Source organism: Mobula hypostoma, chromosome 2 (assembly GCF_963921235.1).
Source record: "Mobula hypostoma chromosome 2, sMobHyp1.1, whole genome shotgun sequence".
NCBI lineage: Eukaryota > Metazoa > Chordata > Chondrichthyes > Myliobatiformes > Myliobatidae > Mobula > Mobula hypostoma.
In genome coordinates this window covers 38,647,616-38,675,231 of record NC_086098.1, presented here as the reverse complement: position 1 = coordinate 38,675,231, position 27,616 = coordinate 38,647,616, and the positions used below count along the sequence as shown (strand labels likewise).

The following is a 27,616-nucleotide window of genomic DNA, read 5'->3' as shown; positions in this document are numbered from 1 at the left end:
AGTAGTGTGGAGGAGGCTTCATCAGGAGCACCAGGTAGAGTAGACAACCCTAACAGATTCGCAGATGAAGTGTTGCCTCACCCGGAAGGACTCAGTGGAAGTAAGGGAAAAAGTGAATGGACATGTGTAGCATTTCTGTCACTTAAAGGATATTTGTTGGGAGGGAGGATAGTGCAGAGGGATGAATGGATGGGGAATCATGGAGGGAGTGATCAATGGAGAGTGGTGGGGGGTAGGTAAAGATGTGTTTAGTGGTACGATCCCATTTAAGGTGCCAGAAGTTGTGGAGACTGATGTGTTGCATGTAGAAGCTTATGGGGTGGTATAAGAGGAACTCTATCCCTGTTAAGGCAGTGGAAAGATAGGGTGAGGACAGATGTCTGGGAAATGGAAGAGATCCGGGTGAGTGCAGCATCCATGGTGGAGGAAGGGAAACCCTGCTCTTTGAAGAAGGAGGACATCACTGATATCCTGGAAAGGAAATCCTCATCCTTGGAACACACGGCAGAGACGAAGAAACACTATGGTAGCGTAGCAGTTAGCGTGACTCTATTATGGCCCAGGGCGTTCTGGAGTTCAGAGCTTAATTCCAGCACAACTCCGCAAGGAGTCTCTGTCCATCCTCCACGTGAACTGATCATTGTAAATTGTCCCATGACTAGGTTAGGGTTAATCGGGATTGTGTGGTTGCTGTGGCGACAGGCTCAAAGGGTCGGAAGGGCCTACTCTGCGCTGTATTGCTAAATATATAAATGATAAACTGAGAAAAGGGTTAGCATTTCTACAGGAGACAGGGTGGGAAGGGCTATAGTCAAGTTAAGCTGTGGAAATTGGTAGGTTTATAAAAGATGTCAGCAGACGGTGTGTCTCTGGAGATGGAGACAGAGGAAACAAGAAAGGGGAGAGAGGTGTTAGAAATGGACCAAGTGAATTTAAGGGCAGGGCGGAAGTTGAAGGCAAAGTTGATGAAATTGACAAGTTCGGCATGTGTGCATGAAGCAGCACCAATGCATTTGTGAATGTAGCACAGGAAGAGTTGGGGAGCATTCAGAGGAGAAGACTTGGAACAGGGACTGTTCCACATGACCAACCAATGCAGGCATAGCTGGGGCCCACGCGAGTACCCATGGCTACCCTTTGGAGTTTGGAGAAAGCAGGAGGAGCCGAAGGAGAAATTGTTGAAGTGAGGACCAGTGCCAGATGGAGGAGGCTGGTGGTGGAGGGATGCTGGTTGGGTCTGTTGTAGAGAAAGAAGCAGAGAGCTTTAAGGCTTTCTTTTTAGTGCATAGGGACTGGAGGTCCATGGTGAAAATGAGCAGTCAGAGCTAGGGAATTGAATAGATAGAAGTGGTTTTGAGGAATATGAGCCAAGTGCAGCCAAATGGATCTAAATGGATGGGCACTTTGCTCGGCTTGGACAAATTGGGTCAAAAGGCCTGTTTCCATGCTGTGCTACCCTATGACGATGACAGTCACAAAGGGTTGCTGCTCCAATTTTGGTGGTATTAAGAGCTAGTCTCCTATCAAGCATAGTCAATCCGAATGGTTACTCAACCCACCAAAGCTTTGTTGTTAAAGAATATGTTCCAATGTTTGGCCCATTATGGGCATATGGCACCTTATTTTTCTTCTTCCACAAGTGATTCTTTTCATTTTTGCTGCATGCTTTTAACTCAAACTGTTCTCTTCATCCCTTCTCTCCCACCCACCCTGTCTCCTTGAATATCCAAGCAATTAATAATACCTTTTAAAATTATTTTTATGAGAAGAATCTGACTAGTTAATACATATTGAAGAAAATATTGTTTTGTACAATTATATATGTGCAGGCTGTTCCTATGTAATGATCCATAATTGATTTTGTCTGTAAGTCAGAAAATTCACTGGATATGGTAACCATAGCTCCACAGTATTATAGTGAATAGTATTAGAAGCAAATAGGACTGATAAGAAAGAACAATTACTGGAAGTATGGGGGGGGGGGGACTTGTTCTGTTTATAGTAAAGAACATATGAAAATGCATCAGATTTCTGAATTTGATAATATCGTGAGTTTGTCCATATACAGGTATCCATTAGTCAGCATTCATCACCCAGAAGCTACATGCAAGAAAGCTGCATGACAAATTGCAATTGGGTGTAGCACCTTAAGTTTCAAATGTCTAAGAAGGGGAAAACAAAGCCAAAAGTACTGGAGATGACCAGGGGCTTGATCGTAGTCATAGTCATTCTGCCATTTGTTTATTTATGCGACATGGACTTCAGTGGTGATGATGCAAAGATTTAGAGTCTGTCCTTAATATTGCCTGAACTGGGGTTATTTTTGAGATTTATTCATAGGTTAGATCACATAAAAATAGCAGAGTTCCTTCTGAAGAATATAAGAGAATCAGATGGCTAGTTAGGTCAGTCCGGTGGGTACATTGTTACCTTTACTGATTCTGGCTTTTTTTATTCTAGATTTATTAAGTTACTTGAATATAAATTCCCCAGTTGCCTTGGTGGGATTTGAACTCCATAATGGAATTCAGGCCTCTGGTGCTATTGGAGTAACTTCATGACTAGCCAACATTAAAGATGAAGGTGAATGTAGGTGTTGTTTAGTGAGGCGCATCTGTCAATGTGCTCAAGCATTGGCAGAGAAGACACAGGAAGTGCATGAGGCAGGGTAAAGGAATCTGGAAATTATAGAAAATGTGTTTGTAGGACTAAAGAAAATTAGAGATTGAGATGGTTTAGGCAATGCTTGCAAATCAAAAAGAATATCAGAATTTTAACTTTAGGAGATCACCCCTCATTCTTCTGAATTCTAGTCAATACAGGCCCAGAAACATCAAACGCTCTTCATATAACAAGCCATTCAATACTGGAATCATTTTCAAGAATCTCCTTTGAGCCCTCTCCAGTTTCCATACATCGCTTCTCAGATAAATGGCCCACAACTGCTCACAATAGTCCAAGTGAGGCCTCACTGGTGCTTTATGAAGTCTCAACACTACATCCTTGCCTTTGTATTCTAGTCCTCTTGAAATGAGTGCTAACATTGTATTTGCCTTCCTTACCACAGGCTCGACCTGCAAAGTAACCTTTAGGGAATCTTGCACAAGGACTCCCAAGTCCTTTTGCACCTCTGTTTTTTGTATTTTCCCTCCATTTAGAAACTAGTCAACTTTTTCATTTCCTCTACCAAAGTGCGTGACCATATACTTCCTGACACTGTTTTCCATCTGTAACCTCTCTATTTCCTCAAAACTACCTGCCGCTTCACCTATCTTCATATTAGATTTAGATTGAGAACACTCAGTCCTCTTTTATTGTCATTTAGAAATTCATACATGCATTAAGAAATGATACAATGTTTCTCCAGAGTTATATCACAGAAAACAGGACAGACCAAAGACTAACACTGACAGAACCACATAATTATAACATATAGTTACAGCAGTGCAAAGCAATACCATAATTTGATGAAGAACAGACCATGGGCACAGTAAAAAAAAAAAGTCTCAAAGTCCCGAGTGGATCGACTCCCGAGTCCCCGATAGCAGGCGGCAAAAGGGAGAAACTCCCTGCCATAAACCTCCAGGCACCGTCAACTTGCCGATGCCTTGGAAGCAGCCGACCACAGCCGACACTGAGTCCATCCGTCCGAAAACTCCGAGCTTCCGACCAGCCTCTCCAATACAGCCTCCTGAGCACCATCCTCTGCCGAGCGCCTTCGACCTCTCCCCGGCCGCTGAAACACGCAAAGCCGAGGATTTCAGGGCCATAAGCTTCCGGTTATCACACAGTAGCAGCGGCAGCGAAGGGGGCATTTCAGAATTATTATCTGCAAACCATCAATTCTATCGTCCAAATCATTGGCATATAACGTAAAAAGAATTGGTCCCAACTAAGACTCCTGTGGAACACCACTGGTTACTGGCAGCCAGCCAGAAAAGACTCCCTTTATTCCCATTCTTTGCCTTCTGCCAATCAGCCACTGCTTTATCCATGCTAGAATCTTTCCTGTAATACCATGGTCTCGTAGTTTGTTGAGCAGCCTTGTGTGGCACCTTGTCAAAGGCCTTCTGAAAATCCAAGTACACAACATCAACCGATTTCTCCTTTGTCTAACCTGCTTGTTGTTTCTTAAAAGAATTCCAACAGATTTGTTCAGCAAGATTTTCCCTTGAGGAAACAATGCTGACCACGGCCTATTTTATCATGTGGCTCCAAGTACCCTGAGACTCCATCCTTAATAATCAACTCCGACATCTTCCCAACCCTGAGGTCAGACTAACTGGCCTTTAGTTTCCTTTCTTATGCTTCTCTCCCTTCTTGAAGTGTAGAGTGACATTTGAAATGTTCCAGTCTTCCAAAACCATTCCAGAATTTAGTGATTCATAAAAGATGCCTCCACAATTTCTTCAGTCATCTCCTTCAGAACCCTGGGGTGTACACCACCTGGAACGTCCACCATATTGCTAGCGTTCTTCCACAGGGAAGACTGATGCAAAATACTTATTCAGTCCATCTGCCATTTCCTTGTCCCCCATCACTACCTCTCCAGCATCTTTTTCCAGTGGTTGGATATCCACTCTCGACTCTCTTACACTTTATGTAGTTGAAGAAAATTTTTGGTATCCTCTTTAATATTATAGACTAGCTTACTTTCGTATTCCGTCTTTATCTTCCCCCTAATTTTGGCTTATTATATACCTTCTCTTTGGTTTTTATGTTGGCTTTGACTTCTCTTGTTAGCCGCAGTTGTGTCATCTTTCCTTTAGAATGCTTCTTAATCTTTGGGATGTATATATCCTGTGCCTTCCAAATTGCTTCCATAAATTCCAGTCATTGCTCCTCTGCCGTAATCCCAGCCAATGTTCTTTTCCAGTCAATTCTGACCAACTTCTCTCGTGTGCCTCTAATTTTCTTTACTCCATTATAATAGTGATGCATCTGACTGTAGCTTCTCCATCTCCAATTTCAGGGTGAATTTGATTATATTATGATCACTTACCCCTTAGGGTTCTTTTACATGAAGGGCTTTAATCAATTCTGGTTCATTACTCAACACCCAATCCAGAATAGCAGATCCCCTAGTGGGCTCAACCTCGAGCTGCCCTAAAAAGCCATCTTTTAGGCATTCTAGAAATTCCCCCTCCTGGAGTCCAGCACCAACCTGATTTTCCCAGTCTGCCTGCATATTGAAATTTCCTGTGACAATTGTAACATTGCCCTTTTGGCATGCATTTTCTATCTCCTGTTGTAATTTGTAGACCACATCCATACTACTGTTTGGGTATCTGTATACAACTCCCAACAGGGTCATTTTATGCTTGCAGTTTCTTAGCTCTATCCACAATGATTCAACATCTTCTGACTCTGTGTGTCCCAGGACATTAAGCTCCCAGCTATAATTTTCTTTCAGCCATGCTGCAGTGATGCCTACAACAACATACCAGCCAATCTGCAACTGTCTAGCAAGTTCATTTACCTTATTCCATATACTGCGCGCATTCAAATATAACACCATCAGTCCTGTATTCATCCTTTACAATTTTGTCCGCCTGTTACGCTGCAACTCATCCTATCAACAGCCTTTCTTCACTACACATTGCCTCTGTTTATAAACCAGCTAGCTCATCTTAAGCACTATCATCCACCTTTCCTACGATACTTCTTGCCTTGAAATATACACAGCTCAGGACACTAGTTGCACCGTGCTCAACCTTTCAATCCCTAACTTTGTCTGAGGTTTTACCAACATCTGCCTCCACAACCACTTCACTAACTGTTCTGACACTCTGGTTTCCATCCCCCTGCAACTCATGTTTAAACCCCACTGTGCCGCATTAACAAGTCTTCCTGCTGGAATATTAGTCTTCCTCCATTTCAGGTGCAAACCGTTTTTACTGTACATGTCCCACTATCCCTGGAAGAGAGCCCAATGACCCAAAAATCTTGTGCTCTCCCTCCTTTACCAACTCTTTAGCCACATATTAAACTGTATAATCTTCCTATTTGTGGCTTCACTAGCAAGTGGCACGGATAGCAATTCTGAGGTCACAACCCTGGGGGTCCTGCCATTTAATTAGCACCCCCTAAACTCCCTATGCAGAGCCTCGTCACTTGTCCTACCCATGTCATTGGTACCTACATAGACCGTGACTTCTGGCTGTTCACCCTCCTGCTTAAGAATGCTGAGGACTCGATCCGAGATATCCTCGGCCCTGCCACCTGGGAGTCAACGTACCATCCAGGAATCTCGTTCTTGCCCCACAGAACTTCCTGTCCATTCACCTAACCGACGAATCCCCTATCACAGTAGCGTGCCTCATCTCCCCCTTTCCCTTCTGCGTCATAGAGGCAGACTCAGTGCCAGAGACCTGACCACTGTGACTTTCCTCTATTGGGTCAACCCCCACTCCCCACCCCCAACAGTACCCAAAGTGACGTAACTGTTGTTGAGGGGGATGGCCACGGGGGTATCTTCACTGACTCCTTAATCCCTTTCCCCTTCTTGACTGTCACCCAGTTTCCTATGTCCTGCACCTTGGGTATAACTACCTCCCTATATGGCCTGTCTATCACCCCCTCATCCTCCCAAATGATGCAGAGTTCATACAGTTCCAACTCCAACAACAATGTGGATTGTTAGAAGCTGCAGCTAGATGCACTTCTCACTGTTGTAATTGTCAGGGACCCCGGACATCTTCCTGCCTTCCCACATCCTGCAAGAGGAGCATTAAGAGGGAGAAGAGGGTGGATGTGGAGTGTGATGTATTCTGTCTGTCAACTTTAGATTGTGTTACATACCCCGTAATGGGTTAAAAAACCAGCAGAAGTGGAAAACACCTTGGAGTCTGGTATTGCTGTTAACTAATGCTCGTTTATTAGTAACCACGCAATACAGTAATATAAATTCAGATATATCAAACAGGTTAGCAACATTCATGCATATATAAGTGTGGAAATATATTAAAACCAAGCTTCTTCAAGCTTAGGGGTAAATGGGTACAGTCTTACAGTGATGGGTAAATGAAATCAGTTCAGTTCTTAGTATTGAGTTGAGTAGTGATGAAGAGAGAGAGAGGTGCCTAGTTCTTCAGTTGAGCTGATGCCACCAATCTTCCCGTTGTCCTCCAAGACTTCCAAGTTAGCCAAACTTGACCAACATAAGAGCACCGTCTTCAAGTGATAGTCTGCCAACCCAGGCAAAGGATAGACACTGGTAGATGCCACAGGGTCGCTCTTTCATGCACTCATAATCACTTGTGGGCACCTGAACAGGATAGTGGTAACTTCGCCACACCTTAGTGTGTCTGCGTGTCCTATGAAACAAGCAACTATGCTGGTTTAAATACTGTTGTGCTGAGCACCAGCTGTCCAAGTAGCTCCTCCTTTCTCTCTCTGTAGGAACTCAGAAGCTGGCAGTGTCCTTGCAGAAATCCCAAACAAACTGTGAGCAGTCTTCGCCCCTCTCTCTTTCTGTAACAAATTGTTTGTGCTGTACAGCTGCACGCTCTCTCTCTCTTTTTAAAAGCACAGTCCATAATGAATAACTCAGGATATCGTCACAATCGTGGTGTTTGACACAATTTGCCCTGGATCCTATAGGCCATAATTTTTTAAACCAGTTTCCCATGTGGTACCTTGCCAAAGGCTTTACTGAATTCCATGTGAAACACATCTACTGCACTGCCCTCATGAATAGAATTTGTTACTTCTTGAAGAAAATTTCAGTCAGATTTGTCAGATTGGATCTGCCCTTAACAAAGCTATCTTGGCTCTCTGACAAGACACTAATTCCAAGCGATTGTTACTCTTGCCCCTTTGTATATTCTCTAGTAACTTCCCTGCTACTAATATTGGGCGCATGGATTTATAATTGCCCTACTACCCTGTTTTGCAAGGGGGTCACATTTGTTGTTCTGCAGTCAACAGGATACTATCCTGTCATGTGCAAAGATTTCAAAAAAGTTAAAACGTTTAAGATTAGGATGTGCAAGTGATTAGACACTGAGGAAAGCAGCCTATAGTGCGTTGCTTGAATTTCCAGCATCTGCAGAACTCCTCGTGTTTGCTATAGTGAAACCTGCAGTATTTCCTTTGGAGTTTGAATTTGGCCAAGCCTAATTTATTGGAAATAAAATACACAAAAGTTACTCAGATCTAAAATCATTAATGCTTTACTTCATAATGATTGATTTTGCTTGATTAATCCCACAATCATAAGAAAACCATTACAATATTTAAATCACTGTAATTATATTAGGAATGTACAATAGAAGATAAATTATTTTCATTTAAAAGACGATTCAAATTAATGGATTGCCAGTAGGTCCAAGTGTATAGTGCCCTCTGCTGACTGCTACCAACAAATCTGTTCTGTATCATGAAAACGTAACCTGAAAAAAAATTAAACAATAATTTTGGGTAATTGTGTAGCTCCTGCACACCAAAATTTAATGTTATATGTTTCCATTCTGTTCCCAAAAGGATTACAAGTCCCAGCAAAAATGTTTTTTTTTAACCACACACACTGCTATCCTGTTTTTTCTTTGTTGAACTGTCTACAATGTGTGTAGTAGTGGTCCGCTCAAGTATAAAATTAAAATCTGATCTGGCCAATATGAGAATAAGAACCTGTGTTGTTCAGTTCAGTACATTGTCAAAATGTATTAATCTTAAAAAGATATCCAAAATATGGTCCCAGCTCACAGTGCATGTCCACTCCACCCACTATTGCACAGCGCTCCAGTGCCTTCTAAAGCCAAGATGTAACTCCTTGAATCACTCTGCTTTCAGTAACTTTATTTTTGTAAGTGTCAGGTAGTTCATCTGTCCCAAGGGAGAAAAAACAGTCTTGGAGAACTTGGGTTTTGATGAAGTTCTTGGTTCCAGGCTAAAACCAGAGGACTTTATATTTTCATATGTAAACTTAAACCAACTCATAATTGAGTGACATTGAGTTCATAAGGTAAAGTTGGAGATTAAGAGGCAGGTGAACCATATACATACATTGCCAGAACCCAATTTGGTCTCTTGATATCAGTTTGTGAGTACTTTGATGAAGTACTTTCAGCTTTTTCCTCCTTTTCTTGCCTAAGAATGGTAAGATGAATTCCAGACAAATTTCAGGACCTCTGTCACATCACAGATTGGTTAACACTTCAGATTTAGGACTGTTATGGACTTGATTGGTCTTTAACACCTGCAATTCATTTTATTAATACAGTGGCGATTAGATTTACAAAAAGACTTGTCAAGCTTAATCTATTTGGAAAAAACATGCAAAATTTCACACGTGAATTGGGTGTAGGAGTAGGTCTCTTAAACTTGCTCCGCCATTTAATATGGTTACAGTTAATCACTTCAACTTCATAATCCTTCCACGTGTGGTAACTTTTACCTTCCTGCCTGCTCAACTAATTATGAATGTCTGCCTTAAAAATATTACTTTTGCCACACCCCCAGAGTTCCAAGGACTTAAAACATAGAATAGTACAGCACAGTACAGTACAGGCTCTTCAGCCCACAATGTTGTGCTGACCCTCAAATCCTGCCTCCCATATAACCCCCACCTTAAATTCCTCGATATACCTGTCTAGTAGTCTCTTAAATTTCACTAGTGTATCTGCCTCCACCACTGACTCAGGCAGTGCATTCCATGCACCAACCACTCTCTGAGTAAAAAAAACCTTCCTTTAATATCCCTCTTGAACTTCCCACCCCTTACCTTAAAGCCATATCCTCTTGTATTGAACAGTGGTGCCCTGGGGAAGAGGTGCTGGCTATCCACTTTATCTATTCCTCTTAATATCTTGTATACCTCTATCGTGTCTCCTCTCATCCTGCTTTTCTCCAAAGAGTAAAGCCCTAGCTCCCTTAATCTCTGATCATAATGCATACTCTCTAAACCAGTCAGCATCCTGGTAAATCTCCTCTGTACCCTTTCCAATGCTTCCACATCCTTCCTATAGTGGGGCAACCAGAACTGGGCACAGTACTCCAAGTGTGGCCTAACCAGAGTTTTATAGAGCTGCATCATTACCTTGTGACTCTTAAACTCTATCCCTCGACTTATGAAAGCTTAACACCCCATAAGCTTTCTTAACTACCCCATCTACCTGTGAGGCAACTTTCAGGGATCTGTGGACATGTACCCCCAGATCTCTCTGCTCCTCCACACTACCAAGTATCCTGCCATTTACTTTGTACTCTGCCTTGGAGTTTGTCCTTCCAAAGTGTACCACCTCACACTTCTCCGGGCTGAACCCCATCTGCCACTTTTCAGCCCACTTCTGCATCCTATCAATGTCTCTCTGCAATCTTCGACAATCCTCTGCACTATCTACAACACCACCAACCTTTGTGTTGTCTGCAAACTTGCCAACCCTTCTACCCCCCACATCCAGGTCGTTAATAAAAACCATGAAAAGTAGAGGTCCCAGAACCGATCCTTGTGGGACACCACTAGTCACAACCCTCCAATCCGAATGTACTCCCTCCACCATGACCCTCTGCCTTCTGCAGGCAAGCCAATTCTGAATCCACCTGGCCAAACTTCCCTGGATCCCATGCCTTCTGACTTTCTGAATAAGCCTACAGTGTGGAACCTTGTCAAATGCCTTACTAAAATCCATATAGATCACATCCACTGCACTACCCTCATCTATGTGCCTGGTCACATCCTCAAAGAACTCTATCAGGCTTGTTAGACATGATCTGCCCTTCACAAAGCCATGCTGACTGTCCCTGATCAGACCATGATTCTCTAAATGCCCATAGATCCTATCTCTAAGAATCTTTTCCAATAGCTTTCCCACCACAGGTGTAAGGCTCACTGGTCTATGATTACCTGGACTATCCCTACTACCTTTTTTTGAACAAGGGGACAACATTTGCTTCCCTTCAATCCTCCAGTACCATTCCCGTAGACAACGAGGACATAAAGATCCTAACCAGAGGCTCGCCAATCTCTTCCCTCGCCTCGTGGAGCAACCTGGGGAATATTCCGTCAGGACCCGTGGACTTTTCCATCCTAACGTATTTTAACAACTCCAACACCTCCTCTCCTGTAATATCAACATGCCCCAGAACATCAACCTCACTCACATTGTCCTTACCGTCATCAAGTTCCCTCTCATTGGTGAATACTGAAGAGAGGTATTCATTGAGGACCTCGCTCACTTCCACAGCCTCCAGGCACATCTTCCCACCTTTCTCTCTAATCAGTCCTACCTTCACTCCTGTCATCCTTTTGTTCTTCACATAATTGAAGAATGCCTTGGGGTTTTCCTTTACCCTACTCACCAAGGCCTTCTCATAGAAACATAGAAAATAGGTGCAGGAGTAGGCCATTCGGCCCTTCGAGCCTGCACCGCCATTTATTATGATCATGGCTGATCATCCAACTCAGAACCCTGCCCCAGCCTTCCCTCCATACCCCCTGATCCCCGTAGCCACAAGGGCCATATCTAACTCCCTCTTAAATATAGCCAATGAACTGGCCTCAACTGTTTCCTGTGGCAGAGAATTCCACAGATTCACCACTCTCTGTGTGAAGAAGTTTTTCCTAATATCGGTCCTAAAAGGCTTCCCCTTTATCCTCAAACTGTGACCCCTCGTTCTGGACTTCCCCCAACATCGGGAACAATCTTCCTGCATCTAGCCTGTCCAATCCCTTTAGGATTTTATACGTTTCAATCAGATCCCCCCTCAATCTTCTAAATTCCAACGAGTACAAGCCCAGTTCATCCAGTCTTTCTTCATATGAAAGTCCTGCCATCCCAGGAATCAATCTGGTGAACCTTCTTTGTACTCCCTCTATGGCAAGGATGTCTTTCCTCAGATTAGGGGACCAAAACTGCACACAATACTCCAGGTGTGGTCTCACCAAGGCCTTGTACAACTGCAGTAGTACCTCCCTGCTCCTGTACTCAAATCCTCTTGCTATAAATGCCAGCATACCATTCGCCTTTTTCACCACCTGCTGTACCTGCATGCCCACTTTCAATGACTGGTGTATAATGACACCCAGGTCTCGTTGCACCTCCCCTTTTCCTAATCTGCCACCATTCAGATAATAATCTGTTTTCCTATTTTTGCCACCAAAGTGGATAACTTCACATTTATCCACATTGAATTGCATCTGCCATGAATTTGCCCACTCACCCAACCTATCCAAGTTACTCTGCATCCTCTTAGCATCCTCCTCACAGCTAACACTGCCACCCAGCTTCGTGTCATCCACAAACTTGGAGATGCTGCATTTAATTCCCTCATCCAAGTCATTAATATATATTGTAAACAACTGGGGTCCCAGCACTGAGCCTTGCGGTACCCCACTAGTCACCGCCTGCCATTCTGAAAAGGTCCCGTTTATTCCCACTCTTTGCTTCCTGTCTGCTAACCAATTCTCTATCCACATCAATACCTTACCCCCAATACCGTGTGCTTTAAGTTTGCACACTAATCTCCTGTGTGGGACCTTGTCAAAAGCCTTTTGAAAATCCAAATATACCACATCCACTGGTTCTCCCCATCCACTCTACTAGTTACATCCTCAAAAAATTCTATGAGATTCGTCAGACATGATTTTCCTTTCACAAATCCATGCTGACTTTGTCCGATGATTTCACCGCTTTCCAAATGTGCTGTTATCACATCTTTGATAACTGACTCCAGCAGTTTCCCCACCACCGACGTTAAGCTAACCGGTCTATAATTCCCCAGTTTCTCTCTCCCTCCTTTTTTAAAAAGTGGGGTTACATTAGCCACCCTCCAATCCTCAGGAACTAGTCCAGAATCTAACGAGTTTTGAAAAATTATCACTAATGCATCCACTATTTCTTGGGCTACTTCCTTAAGCACTCTGGGATGCAGACCATCTGGCCCTGGGGATTTATCTGCCTTCAATCCCTTCAATTTACCTAACACCACTTCCCTACTAACATGTATTTCGCTCAGTTCCTCCAGCTCACTGGACCCTCTGTCCCCTACTATTTCTGGAAGATTACTTATGTTCTCCTTAGTGAAGACAGAACCAAAGTAATTATTCAATTGGTCTGCCATGTCCTTGTTCCCCATAATCAATTCACCTGTTTCTGTCTGTAGGGGACCTACATTTGTCTTTCCCAGTCTTTTCCTTTTTACATATCTATAAAAGCTTTTACAGTCAGTTTTTACGTTCCCTGTCAGTTTTCTCTCATAATCTTTTTTCCCCTTCCTAATTAAGCCCTTTGTCCTCCTCTGCTGAACTCTGAATTTCTCCCAGTCCTCAGGTGAGCCACTTTTTCTGGCTAATTTGTATGCTTCTTCTTTGGAATTGATACTATCCCTAATTTCCCTTGTCAGCCACGGGTGCACTACCTTCCTTGATTTATTCTTTTGCCATACTGGGATGAACAATTGTTGTAGTTCATCCATGCAACCTTTAAATGCTTGCCATTGCATATCCACTGTCAATCCTTTAAGTGTCATTTGCCAGTCTATCTTAGCTAATTCACGTCTCATACCTTCAAAGTTACCCCTCTTTAAGTTCAGAACCTTTGTTTCTGAATTAACTATGTCACTCTCCATCTCAATGAAGAAATCCACCATATTATGGTCACTCTTACCCAAGGGGCCTCTCACGACAAGATGGCTAATTAACCCTTCCTCATTGCTCAAAACCCTGTCCAGAATAGCCTGCTCTCTAGTTGGTTCCTCGACATGTTGGTTCAAAAAACCATCCCGCATACATTCCAAGAAATCCTCTTCCTCAGCACCTTTACCATCATGCCCCCTTCTTGCTCTTCTCAGCCCCTTCTTAAGCTCCTTTCTTGCTACCCTATATTCCTCAATAGACCCATCTGATCCTTGCTCCCTAATCCTCATGTATGCTAGATTTTCCACCTCACTTGTCACCCATGGTTCCTTCACCCTACCATTCTTTATCTTCCTCACTGGGACAAATTTATCCCTAACATCCTGCAAGGGATCGCTAAACATCGACCACATGTCTATAGTACATTTCCCTGCAAAAACATCATCCCAATTCACACCCACAAGTTCTAGCCTTGTAGCCTCATAATTTGCCCTTCCCCTTCCCCAAATAAAAATTTTCCTGTCCTCTCTGATTCTGTCCTTTTCCATGATAATGCTGAAGGCCTGGGAGCAGTGGTCACTGTCCCCCACATGCTCACCCACTGAGAGACCTTTGACCTGACCCGGTTCGTTACCTCTGACACTTTGACTTGACTTGTAACACTTTGAGAGAATATGTTGCATCTCAACTCTTTAAATAGATGAGCCTTATTTTTATGTACTGGTCTTTAGTTCTGGACTCTTCCCACACGAAAGAGCATCATCCCCTTCACATCTACCCTGTCAAGACCCCTCAAATTTCAATCAAGGCCACTTTCACTTTTCTGAATTCCAGTAGATGCACACTTAGCCTGATCAAATTCTCTCATGACGAAACTTGCCTATTCCTGATATTAATCCAGTAAACCTTTGAGCTGTTTCCAAGACAAACATTCTCGCTTAAATGAGACTAAACAGCTTGTTTTTTACCCATGCATACTTATTTCCCCTTATAATAGTAAATGATAGCATTCTGATAGCTTTTCTAATTAACTATAATACTAGCTATTTGTAATTCATATACTTATTAAGTCTGTGTCACAGGCATCTATAGTCTCTCCCCATTTTGATTGTTTTTTTTCCTGCTGATATGGACAGTTTTGTATTTTTCCATATTATATTTCATTTAATATATCAGTGCCTGTTCATTGAACCTATCCATACATATTTGTGAATCCTTATCTCTGCTTCACAACATACTTGTCAATCTGGCTTTGCTTACTTTGAAATTATTTATATAAATCATATGAAGTTGAGGTTCTAGCACCAACCCCCTGAGGCACATCAGTATCTGCTCCTTGCCAATCTGAAGACACATTTATGCGTACCCTCTGTTTCCTGTTGGCTAGCTTGTGTTCAGTTCTTGCCAATGTGTTATCTGCTAACCATGGTCTTTAGTTGACTCATCACAGTATTTGAAATTAAAAACAGCAAACTTGCGAACTTTTTTTTAGATAATTCAAATTAGATTATCATAATGAAAGATAATAAGTTTAGAATGCCAACAAAATAAATTATCTCATAGTTTTGCTATATATTATTTGAAGGCTACAGTACCTACTTCAAATGGATGATGAATCTTGCTATATTATCCAAAATATTGCCAACAGAGAGAAAATTAGATTATTATACTTGCTTCAGGGTTTATTTGCAGGTAACAATTTTCACTTGGTGTTATCTTTAATCCCTCACAGAGCAGCCCTTGCATCTGCCCACCAAGGTCAACCACTGCCAGATAAGTTAAGTGTCCTTGAAAGCACTCCACAAGTTAGAGGAATGCATACAATTATCAGGTAATTATAGATCTTGCTTTAAAGTTTTTATTTTATTAAGTGTATAATTACAAGAGTAGAGATTCTTACCAAGAAGGGGAAGAATTGTAGTGTTCCTTCCATGCAGGGAATGAGGACACAATAAAGGAGAGAAAAGTCTGGTATGTTATTACCAAGGCTGGGGCACAATAAACTACTATTTAAGACCTTGAAGGTTTAAAAGATATAAATCAGAATTTAAAGAAATGAAGGTAAACGGATGTCATGTTTCTAGCCCCTGTAGCATGAAATCACTTTCTCTTTCTTTTGAACTCATGAGGCTAAGGTTCATAAAAGAATCAACTTATCCTGTAGCTGTATGTCATGGACAGGGGACCTGGTATATAGAATAAAGTCTGGATATCTGAATTTTACACATTATTGGTACCATTGTGCTGAAAAGTAATGTTGCTCATATTTATAAAGTTTAAGGTGTATTTGTTGGGAAATTTGAGATCAGGAATGCACTGTCCTGGATTATAATTGCCGACTGCTATAATTGACTAGAAGAGACATAAATAAACACTCTTAAAATTTGCCTTCTGAACTGATGGAGCCTCTCTTCAGTGGAATGTTTTTATTCACTTTGATAGGGAAACTTTTGCTTAGTTATTGTGTGTTGTACTAGTCTTCATTTCTCATGAGGAGATCAGATTTCCACAGTTCACTGCCAAGGGAACTTAGGTTTCAAGATGTCCTAAAGGAAGAATCATACTTGCGCGTTTCCTCCTGAGGTCCACAAGAGTTGATGTATGTTTAAGTGAGATCATCACTCATTCTACTAAACTGAATGGGAGGGTTTTTTCCCCTTTCCAGGGATATATCTGTGAATCTTTGCTGCACTTTCAGTTTATATATTTTGTTTAGAGATACATCACGGAATAGGCCCTTTGAGCCACGCCTTCCCACAAACCCCAATTAACCCCAGCCTATTCACGGAACAATTTACAATGACCAGTTAACCTACCCAGTACGCCTTTTGGACTGTGAGAGGAAACTAGAGCACCCAGAGAAAATCCATACATTCCTCGGGGACTCCTAACAAAGGATACCAGAATTGAACTCCGAACCCTGACGCTCTGAGCTGTACTTTTATTTATTTAGCAATACCGCGTGGAGTAGGCCCTTCTGGCCCTTCGTGCCACGCCGCCCCAGCAACTCTGACAAATGCGATTTACCCTAACCTAATCACGGGACAATTTAGAATGACCAATTCACCTAACCAGTACGTCTTTGGACTGTGGGAGGAAACCAGAGGACCCAGAGATAACGCATGCATTCCATGGGGTGAACATACAGAGACTCCTTACAGAACGGCACTGGAATCGAACTCTGAGCTCCAGAACACCCTGAGCTGATATAGCATCAAGCTAACATACTGATTGCCTTCCTAATCGGTTGTTCTATTTCATGTGTTAACTTTAAATGATTAGTGTACAAGATCACTCTGGATTTAAAAATAAAATAGAAACCTGAAAAACCCTTAAAAAAAAATAGAAACATGAGGTTTCAAGTTTCAGAGAAATTGGTAGGTGTTTTCAAAGTGGATGACCTTACATTTTTCCATATAATGTTTCACCATTCCTCATCCTCAAATGTTCAATTAATCAGTCTACATCTCCTTGAAACCTCCTCACAACTCGCACTGCCGTGAACTCGTGTTCACTGGTTGTTTTGCAGTCATGTCTTGTGAATGTTATTCAATCCTTGTAGCTTTCCAGTGGCCATGGCCTTCCAATCTGAAAATTAACTGTTCATTCCCAGTCTCTGTTTCCTGTCCTGTAACCATTTCTCAGTCTATATCGGTATATTGTCCCTGATCTCGTTTCCTGTAAATTTGTTCATGTGTGTATAATTTGCAAACGGTATAGTTAACCAGGCCCTTTAAGCCTTCAGTGCTGTTTAATAAGAACATTGTTGTTCTTATTGGGAATTGTAATCCCAACTCTCTTTCTCTTGTCCTTACCTACCACGCCATGAGCTTCTACAACTTCGCCATCTTTTATTTATTTATTTGTTGAGATACAGTATAGAATAGGCCTTTCTGCCCGTTTGAGCCACATCATTTGGCAATCCCCCGATTTAATCCTTGCCAAATCATGGGAAAATTTACAATGATCAATTAACCTCCCAACCAGTAAGCCTTTGGACTGTGGGAAGAGACCGGAGCACCTGGAGGAAATCCATAGTCACGGAGAACCTGCAAGCTCCTCACAGGCAGCACTGGGAATTGAACCCAGATCACCTGTACTGTAAAGCGTTGTGCTGACCACCACCCTACCTTGCCGCCTTTGATGGGATCCTACTACCAAACAGATGTTTATCTTCTTGCTGCTCTCTGCTTTCTGCAGGGATTACTCCCTCTGTGATTCCCTTCTCCATTCATCCTTCCCCACTAATCTCCCTCCTGACACTTATCCCTGCAAGCAGCAAGTGTGCTAAAGCTGCCCATTCACCTCTTCCCTCACCTGCATTCAGGAGCTCAAGTTGTCTTTCCAGGTGAGGCAACATTTCTCCTGTGAATCTGTTGAGGTCATCTACTATATCTGATTCTCTTGATGCAGCCTCCTCTACATTAGTGAGACCTGATATAGACTGGGGGAACGCTTTGTTGAGCACCTTCACTCCATCTGCAAAAAGTAGCGTTTCCCAGTGGCCAACAATTCCCATTCCAATCTACATTCCCATTCCAACATGTTGGTCCACGGCCTCCTCTTCTGCCACAATGAGGCCACTCCCAGGTTGGAGGAACACAACCTTTATGTTCTCCCTCAGTAGCCTCCAACCTGATGGCATGAACATCTATTTCTCCAACTTCCGGTAATTTTATCTTTCATCTCCCTTCCCCCACCCCCCAACTACTCTTCACCTTCCCCTAATGCCTCTCCTCTTTCCTTTTCTTTCTCCCATGGTCCACATTCTCTCCTATGATATTCCTTGATCTTTTCCATTGATCACTCCCAACTACAGTTGCAATAAAATGTTTGTGAGCCCTTTGCAATAACCTGGTTTTCTGCATTAATTACTCATAAAATGTGGTCTGATCTTCATCTAAGTCACAATAGACAAACACAATCTGCATAAACTAATAATACACAAACAATTGTACTTTTTTATGTCCTTGTAGAACACGTTGTTTAATTATTCACAGTCCAGACTGGAGAAAGTATGTGAACCTCTTTTAGCAGCAGTAGCTTCCACCAAATTCCTATTGCTGCTGATCAGACTTGCACAATGGTGAGGAGGAATTTTAGACCATTCCTCCATACAAAACGGTTTCTGTTCATCAATATTTCTGCGCTACCTTTCATCAACAGCCCTCTTTAGGTCATCCCACAGCATCTCAATTGGGTTAAGGTCTGGACTCTGACATGCCCATTCTAAGACACAAATTTTCTTACTTTTAAGCCATTCTGTTGTTGATCTACTCGTGTATCAGATCTTTGTAATGTTGCATTGTCCAACTTGTATTAAGCTTCAGGTGTCAGACCACTACCCTGACATTCTCCTGTAAAATGTCTTGATACAGTTTTGAATTCATTGTTCCTTCAACAATCGCAAACTGTCCAGGCCCTGAGGCAGCAAAGCAGCCCCAAACCGTGATGCTCCTTCCACCATGCTTCACAGTTGGGATGAGGTTTTGATGTTGGTGTGCAGTACCCTTTTTCCTCCAAACATAGCGGTGGACATTTCTGACAAAAAGTTCAACTTTTGTCTCATCTGTCCACAGGCCATTGTCCCAGAAATGTTTTGTAACATCAGGTGGTCTTTTGCAAACTTGACATGCAATGGTGATTTTATTTTGAGAGCACTGGTGTCCTTCCATGAACACCATTCTTGTTCAGTGTTTTTCTTATAGTGGACACATGAGCATACTTGTTTTAATAAGAATCTTAATATATGTTACATAGTTTTCAATTAATGTTTACAACAGGGTTTCTCGAGGGATTGAGAGGTCGCTAGCGGCTCCACAAGAGATCATGATTTAAAAAAAAATTTTTTTTTTTGAACTTGGCGCAAGATACGATGCTAACACTCACAGTGGTGGGCAGCAGGACCGTGCTTATTTGGTTGTGTCCATTCTTAGTTTTTGACGCAAAATAGGGGAGGCCATTGATAACTGGTGTGCGCTGTATTCCACGGTGGAGAGGGTGGTAAGCTGATAATTGGTGGGTGCTGTATTGCAAGGAGGGGAGGGTGGCAGGCTGATGGTGAGTGCAGTATTGCACTGAGGGGAGGGTAGTAGGCTGATGAGCTTTGTGCGTTTTCAGAGCATTAAATGGACTCTCCCAACTTGAGCTGTGACGTCAGCCTCTCCCTCCCAAATTACTTCCCTCAACTTCCCCTTGGGCACCTCTGACTGACTTGTGGGAGCAAACAAACCCTACCGGTATGGCAGAAAATTAAATCTACTGAGTCTACCTTAAGAAAAATTAAGTCCCATTTTGGCTTAAGCCAGTTATTTAACAGAAATTTATTATGTTTGCCTCATGAGTTTTTAAAATTTATGAAAGGGAAAGAAAGATAAGCTAAGTTTAACTACCTTTTTTTTAAAGTAAGGTTGCCTAAAAATTAATTCTCTACTTAAAAGAGCATTGACGATTATTTTATCTACAACTTACTGATTACAGTAACATACCATAAGTTGTAAATATAATAATCTTTAAGGGTTCCTCCATGACAAAAGGTTGAGAAGGGCTGGTTTACAGGATACTTTTAAAAATAATATCATTTGATTAAATCTGACATGCAATAGAAGGAACTTAAGCTAATTTTAATAATTTCTTTCATTGCACAGAAATAAAGAAACAAGTCGAGATGAGTTCATCTTCTATTCAAAAAGGTTAATGAGGTTACTGATTGAGCATGCCCTTTCCTTTCTGCCACTCAAGGTGAGTTTACTGAGTGTGCATGTCAGTGGTAAAATAGGAAGCCTGTTTTAGGCTAGTAGTCCATTAATGTATAAATTAGTATTTACAGTCAAAATAATAAAGCAAAAATGTTCTTTAAATGTTTTCTGATTTCCTTCTGGAATGAATTTTCACAGCCTGTTACAGTGGAAACGCCTCAAGGAGAACTGTACGAAGGAAAACGATTTGATGGAAAAAGGGTGAGTATCATGCCATTATTGTCTACAATGTTTTCATAATTTACTGATTCCTAATGTTCATTTCAAATTACCAGAGTAAAATTTCACTGCAGAACAAGAATCTGTTAATAAGAATCTGTAAATCACATTTGGCTAGATCTGTGAATTACGGCACTTTTTTTTAAGAAAAAGCCTAATGTTTAGTTTGCATTAAGTGTTCCTGAAATACAATATTACTTTAGTTGAGGAATTCTACAAATTATGTGAGGTTTAATGCTTTTCTAATAAGGTTTTAGTTCAGCATTGCTTAATATTTTGTATTAGGTATTTATAGGATGAAAATACTTATATTTTTTAAGTAAAACATGATCAGGAATTTATGGGGCAAGTTACTTAGACAAATAGAATTTTGACATATTTAATTACCTAATTACAAGATTGTAAAGATAATGGAAGGAATAAATCCAGACAAATTGTGTACTATGGACAGGCTTAAATAACGGAGGATGTGGGTTTTCTGTTTCAGCTCCAGGATTAATTTCTAAATAAGGAAGAACGTTAAAAGGATTTTATTTTATCCATAGAACAGTTACTAGCCAGCTGATGATGTAGTGGCATCTGCACCAGACTTTGAGGCGTGTGGTTCCAGGTTCAAATCCAGCCGGCTCCCTGTACGCTTTCCATCCATGTCAAGCTGGCAACTCGGCCTTGTGGGAAAAAAAACAGATGAAAATGCTAAAGAAATGGCAGGGTTGCCACCTGATGCATGGAAAGGAACAACAAAAAAAGTTATGGAATAGGTTATATCATAAAATAAGATAATTAAAAACATTAATATAAATGGGTAATGCCCACAAAATGCTGGAGGAACTCAGCAGGCCAGGCAGCATATCTGGAAAAGAGTACAGTCGATATTTCAAACCGAGACCCTTTATCGTGACTGGAGAAAAAAAAATGAGGAGTCAGGATAAGAAGATGGTATGAGGAGAGAAAGAAACACAAGGTAGTAGGTGATAGGTGAAACCCAAGGCGGGGTGGGGGGGCGGAGGTGGGAAGGGACGAGCTGGGAAGCTTACTGGTGAAAGAGATGCAGGGCTGGAGAAGGGGGAATCTGATAGGAGAGGACAGAAGGCCATGGAAGAAAGAAAAGATGGAGTGATGGGCAGCTACTGAAAGTTTGAGATATCCATGTACATGCCATCAGGTTGAAGGCTACCCAGACGGAATAGAGAGCGTTCCCCTTCCGACTGAGTGTGGCCTCATTGTGACAATAGAGGAGGCCATGGATTGATATATCGGAATTTGAATGAGAAGTGGAATTAAAATGGTGGCCACTGGGAGATCCCACTTTTTCTGGCAGATGGAGTATAGGTGCTCAGCAAAGCAGTCTCCCAATCTACGTCTGGTCTCACCAATATACAGGAGACCACAGTGGGAGCATTAGATACAGTAGATGACCCCAACAGACTCATAGGTGAAGTGTAGCCTCACCTGGAAGGACTGTTTGAGGCCCTGAATGGTCATGAGGGAGGAGGTGTCGCACTTGTTCTTAACCAGACATCTGTGATAAGACGTCTGACTTCAGTTCATTTCTGACTTACATATTGCAGTATCAGACTTGTTGATTGGAGACATACAGAATAATGATTGGAAAATGACCAATATTCCTCTGCAAAACTGCAGGAGGGATTTGGCTTGTTGGTTCCTTTAAATCTCATTTGATCCTTAAAATGCAAATAAGTTTCTATCATAAACCTAAACCAAATAGCCTAATACTCTCTTGCATATACAGACTGTACCTGTTACTACTATATAACTGTTAGGTGTGATTGGATGTTATAATGAATTATGAGCAGTTACTGAAGATGACTTGGTAATGTTTAAATGAAAATGTGTGATTAGAGATTGAATTGGAGAGAGCAGAAATAATAAAAAAGGACAGCTTACTACAGGCTGTCCCTGAGTTACAAACACCTGACTTGTGAACGTTCCTGTATATGACTAAGCTGTAACTATAAACTATTCCTTGTTCTTCAGATAACAGGAGTTTCCATTCTCCGTGCTGGTGAAACAATGGAGCAGGCACTAACAGCAGTGTGCAAGGATATCAGATTAGGAAAGATTCTTATTCAGACAAATCATGACACAGGAGAGCCTGAGGTACCGACTGCTGGTCAATTCTAGAACGTTTTTCTTAGGGAATCTTGGAATAATTGCCATGCCTTGATTATGATATAATATGATTTAACATTTCAAATTGTAGATGAAGCAAGCATGGTTAACATACTAGACTATATACTCTTCTAACCATGCAAGTTCTTCTAATTAATCTTTAACCTCTGATAGATCAGCTGTTAAGGCACTGGTTACAAAATAAAAACATTTCTAGACATGGAATACATTATCTGATTATTCATTGCCCCAATATAAGTAGCAATATCCCTGATGGCTTTACTTTTCTGTAAGACCATAATTGATTTCTAATTCTTTGATAGTTGTCAGTTGATGTAACTGCATTCCCTACAAGATGAAAGCTGTCTTTTAATGGCTGTGAATTGATTAATTTCTTGCTTTTGTGTAGCTACATTATCTTCGATTACCTAAGGATATCAGTGAAGATTATGTAATTTTGATGGACAGTACAGTGTCAACAGGTGCTGCTGCTATGATGGCAGTTCGAGTCCTTTTGGTGAGTATCCATTTAGTTAGTTAGGTATAGACTGCTGTAGAATTTATGCACTGATGTGAATTGCAGTCTCTGGTAAATTAATGTTTAAGTGTAAGTTACGTTTTAAGAAGGGAACATCTAATTCTACTATACATTAAAATATTTTGCTTGTTAATTTTTTTACATGGCCTTGGTAAATTTAAGTTTCTTTATTGTTTGAAATAGTTATGGAGTAAAATTTTGGTATAAAATACCAGGAGTTGTCATCTGCAGTAATATTTCTTTACATTCGTTAATAATTTGGAACTTGTAACTTCGAAGTTTTGATTGTGGAAGACAAGTGCAAGTCTTAACAAGTTTTGTGCAAACTGGTTGTTCAATAAATCATAAAGTGCAAGCAGTAGTTTATGATTCATTGAACAACCAGTTTGGAAAAAACTTCTTTGGTAAATGACCTATTTTGAATCATACAATTCGAAGAAAGAAATAGGTTTAATGTGTTGACAAGGGTTAACAATATAGGGTATTTCACACCTCTATGAATTTCTGTGAGTACCGTAAATCAGGTCTCTATTAGCATACCTGTTTTCTCGTGAAAGGGCTCAGTAGTTTCTGAAGTTCTTGAGGCAGATTTGGGGGAGTGGAACACAATCTAAAAGCGATAAATGCTGATTCTGGAAATGTTCAACAGATCAGACAGCAATCTCAGAGAGGGAAGCAATTGTTTCTAGTTGGTGACGTTTCATCAGAATGGCAAAATGTTAAAATGAAACAAATTTAAGTTGCAGAGACTGGTTAGGCCACATCTGGAGTATTGCATTTAGTTCTGGTCACCCCACTATAGGAAAGGAGGATGCTGCATTAGAGGGCATGTCTATGTGGAGTTGGGCAGGTATTTCTTAATAAATTGTACAAACTTTGTTTTCTTTGGAGCAGCAAACCTGAGAGAGGTTTATAAGATTGAGAGGCCTAGGTAGGGTAGACAGGTGGTATCTCTTTCCCATGGTCAAAATGTTTAATACTGGCGTACATACATTTAAGGTGGAGGGGATAAGCTCAAAAGAGATGGGTGAGGCAAGCTTTTTTTTACACAGTGGTGAGTGCTTAGAATACTTTGCTGGGGGTTGTAGTAGAGGCAAAGATGAGAGAGAGATTTTCAGAGGCTCTTACATAGTTACATAAATGGGTAGAGAATGGAGGGATATGGACATTGTGTGGGCAGAAAGGATTAGTTTAGATAAGGCATTTAATTAGTTTGGTACAATATCATAAGCCGAAAGGCCTGTTCCTGTTCTGTTGTGTTCTAATATACTTAAAGTGCTTTGGGATATGCATAAATCTTTATATGAAAATGTTAAAGAAATGCATAGTAGTCATCAGTGAATATGCTAAAACTTTCTTAACAGAATTCACTAATTTTGTCATATCCTATCTAATTTAAAATAGTAAGATAAAATGTGATCATTAGTCAGTGGTTTTCAATTCAATTGGTATATCTCAGTTGGCACGTTTCAGTTTAGTGAGACTGAGTCTGCATGTGACAACTATTGGGTTTGGCCATAAATCAGTTTGAAGTGTTAATTGCCTACACAGTGAATTGGAGATTTATTTTTAAGATATTAGAGTTGTATATCAATCAGTGAAAATTTTGATATTCAGAATGTTTTGATAAGACTAAGCTTATCCCTTTTAGGTAAACTTGGTCTTGTCATAATATGCATATTAAACAATAGTATTTTTTAAAGAATTATTTTTGTAATCACCTTTTCTCCTTTCTCAATATTTGATGTAATGTGACAGTAATTGAGGTATCTGAATTTATTTCCTTGCCTCACCCAAAGCTCAGGGCCCAGAATTAAATCGCATTGGTTAATAAGGCAGACAGGCTTTTGGTACATTGGGTGTAATATAATGTATAGTCATTTGTAGTTTAGATTCTCATAGAGCCAAATGGTTATCTGAAAATATTGTAAATGACCTATTTCTGATTTACTGTATGAAGTTGACTTCCAGCTATCTTAAAATTGTTATCTATTCTCTGAAAATTTGAATGGTCTCTGAAAATTTTGAAAAGTAACTTTAGTTTGCAGAAAAGTTTGCTTTGTCAATTTGTACCTGGCAACATATTTGGTGTTATAGCATTTAAAATGCACACTGCATAAAATTACTCTGACTTATTTTAGGATCATGATGTGCAGGAAGATAAAATTTTTCTACTCTCATTATTGATGGCTGAAATGGGAGTGCATTCAGTGGCTTATGCCTTTCCCAAGGTTAACATCATAACCACGGCAGTAGACAAGAAAGTAAATGATGAATTCCACATTATTCCTGGAATAGGTAAGGTTATATATCAATTCAAATGTAACCAAATGGTATTCTTCTGCCCCCACCCCACTCCCTTACCATTTAATGTATTTGTAACCACTCAGATTTTGAGTTGTTCATATATTTGAAAAAAAGTTTACAGAAGTTGCTTGATCAAGTACCATGTGAAGGATTTGATAAAGACTTAAAAACTTAACAGGAGACTGGCTGTGGTACGTATGCATTTGCAAGGTGTGAGAGGTTGACTTTCTAGAATTTTTTGTACATTGGCATTCCTTGATAGTTATTAGTTACCTTTTCTTGCATAAAAGATAACATGGACCAAACGTAACATTGACATTTGCAAAGCAGATGAAGCTCAGGAATACTGTAAACAGTGAGGAAAATGGGAGCACAGCAGGAGATTAGAAGTTGTCTGGTGACGTAGGCCATCCTCTTGTTAAAATTTCATGTAAGTTGTGAATTGGTGTACATGTACCATGGTATAGTGAGAAACTCATCTTGCGTACAGTTAATACAGATCAAATCATTACAACAGGAATGAATTGAGGAAAAAGAAAACAAATGTTAAGGTTGCACAGAGAAAGTGCACTGCAAGGAGACAATTGGGTGCAATATAGTGAGGTACACTGAAGTCAAGGGTGCATCTAGGGAACCATTCGATAGTCTTAACAGCAGGATAGAAACTGTCATTGAACCTGTTGGTATGTGCTTTCAGCCTTTTCTATTTTCTATCTACTGCCTGAAGGGAGGGGAAGAAGAGAGAATAACCAGAGTGCATGGAACCTTTGATCGTGCTTAGCTGAGAGAGCAAGAAGTGTAGACAGGGTACAGGTTTCTGTGATAAGCTGAGCTGTGTCCACTATTGGGCAGTTTTTTTTTGTCTCCACAGATGGAATAGTTGGTATACCAAGCCATGATGCATCCAGATAGGATGTTTTCTATGCTGCATCGATTTAAAAATTAGTGAGGGTCAAAGGGACATGCCAAATTTCTTTAGCCTCCGAAGAAAGCACTGGTGAACATTCTTGGCCATAGTATCAATGTGATTGGACCAGGACAGGTCATTCCTAGGATCTTGAAGCTTGCAACCTCAGCTCCAATTGATATAATCAAGCATGTGCACCATCCCAATTCCTTAAGTCAGTGACACTGAGGGAAAGGTTGCTTTCATGGCACCATGTCACTAGACTCTCTATCTCCTTCCTAGAGTGTCTATAAAAAGTATTCACCCCCCCCCAAAAGTTTTAATGTTTTATTGTTTTGCAACATTGAATCAAGTTGGATTTAATTTTGCTTTTTTTCTTGACACTGCTCAACAGGAGACACTTGTGTCAAAATGAAAATAAACTTCTACAGATTGGTCTAAATTTATTACCATTATTAAACACAAAATAATTGATTGCATAATTACTCACCCCCTTCAAGGCAGTATTTAGTCGATGCACATTTGGCAGCAATTACTGCCTTGAGTCTTTGTGGACTTGTGCTTTGCATATCTGGACACTGCAATTTTTCCCATTCTTCTTTACAAAACTGCTCAAGCTCTGTCAGATTGCATGGGGATCATGAGTAAACAGCCCCTTTCACATCCAGCCGCAAAATTCTCAATTGGATTGAGGTCTGGACTCTGACTTGGCCACTCCAGGACATTAATTTTGTTGTTCTTAAATCATTCCCGTGGAGCTTTGGTTTTATATTTGTGGTCATTGTCTCACTAGAAAACAAATCTTCTCCCAAGTTGCAGTTCCCTTGCAAAACTGCTTCAGGTTTTCCTCCAGGATTTCTCTGTATTTTGCAGCATTCATTTTACCCTCTTTACCAGGCTTGCTGCTGAGAAGCATCCCCTCAGCTTAATGCAGTCACCACCATGCTTCACGGTAGAGATGGTGTGTTTTTGATGTGCATTGTTTGGCTCGTGTCAAACATAGTGTTTAGTCTGGTGGCCAAAAAGCTCTGTTTGAGTTTCATCAGACATTAGGACCTTCTCCCAGCTGACTTCCGAGCCTCCCACGTGCCTTCTGGCAATCTGTAGCCAAGATTTCATGTCAGTTTTTTTCAACAGTCACTTTCTCTTTGCCGCTCTCCCATAAAGCTGCGACTAGT

General features: G+C 40.9%; 1 protein-coding gene across 3 annotated transcripts in view; it reads left to right on the top strand.

Moving 5' to 3' along the window:
* The window catches only part of si:ch211-243j20.2 (uridine-cytidine kinase-like 1), a 74,639-nt gene that overhangs the window by 42,470 nt on the left and 4,553 nt on the right, over positions 1 to 27,616 (top strand). For all 3 annotated transcript variants that reach the window (XM_063035809.1, XM_063035792.1, XM_063035801.1), the window contains exons 9-14: positions 15,309 to 15,407; positions 20,224 to 20,317; positions 20,473 to 20,535; positions 22,552 to 22,674; positions 23,096 to 23,203; positions 25,366 to 25,522. In XM_063035809.1, coding sequence (XP_062891879.1) covers positions 15,309 to 15,407; positions 20,224 to 20,317; positions 20,473 to 20,535; positions 22,552 to 22,674; positions 23,096 to 23,203; positions 25,366 to 25,522 — 644 coding nt within the window. The remainder of the gene's footprint in view (positions 1 to 15,308; positions 15,408 to 20,223; positions 20,318 to 20,472; positions 20,536 to 22,551; positions 22,675 to 23,095; positions 23,204 to 25,365; positions 25,523 to 27,616) is intronic.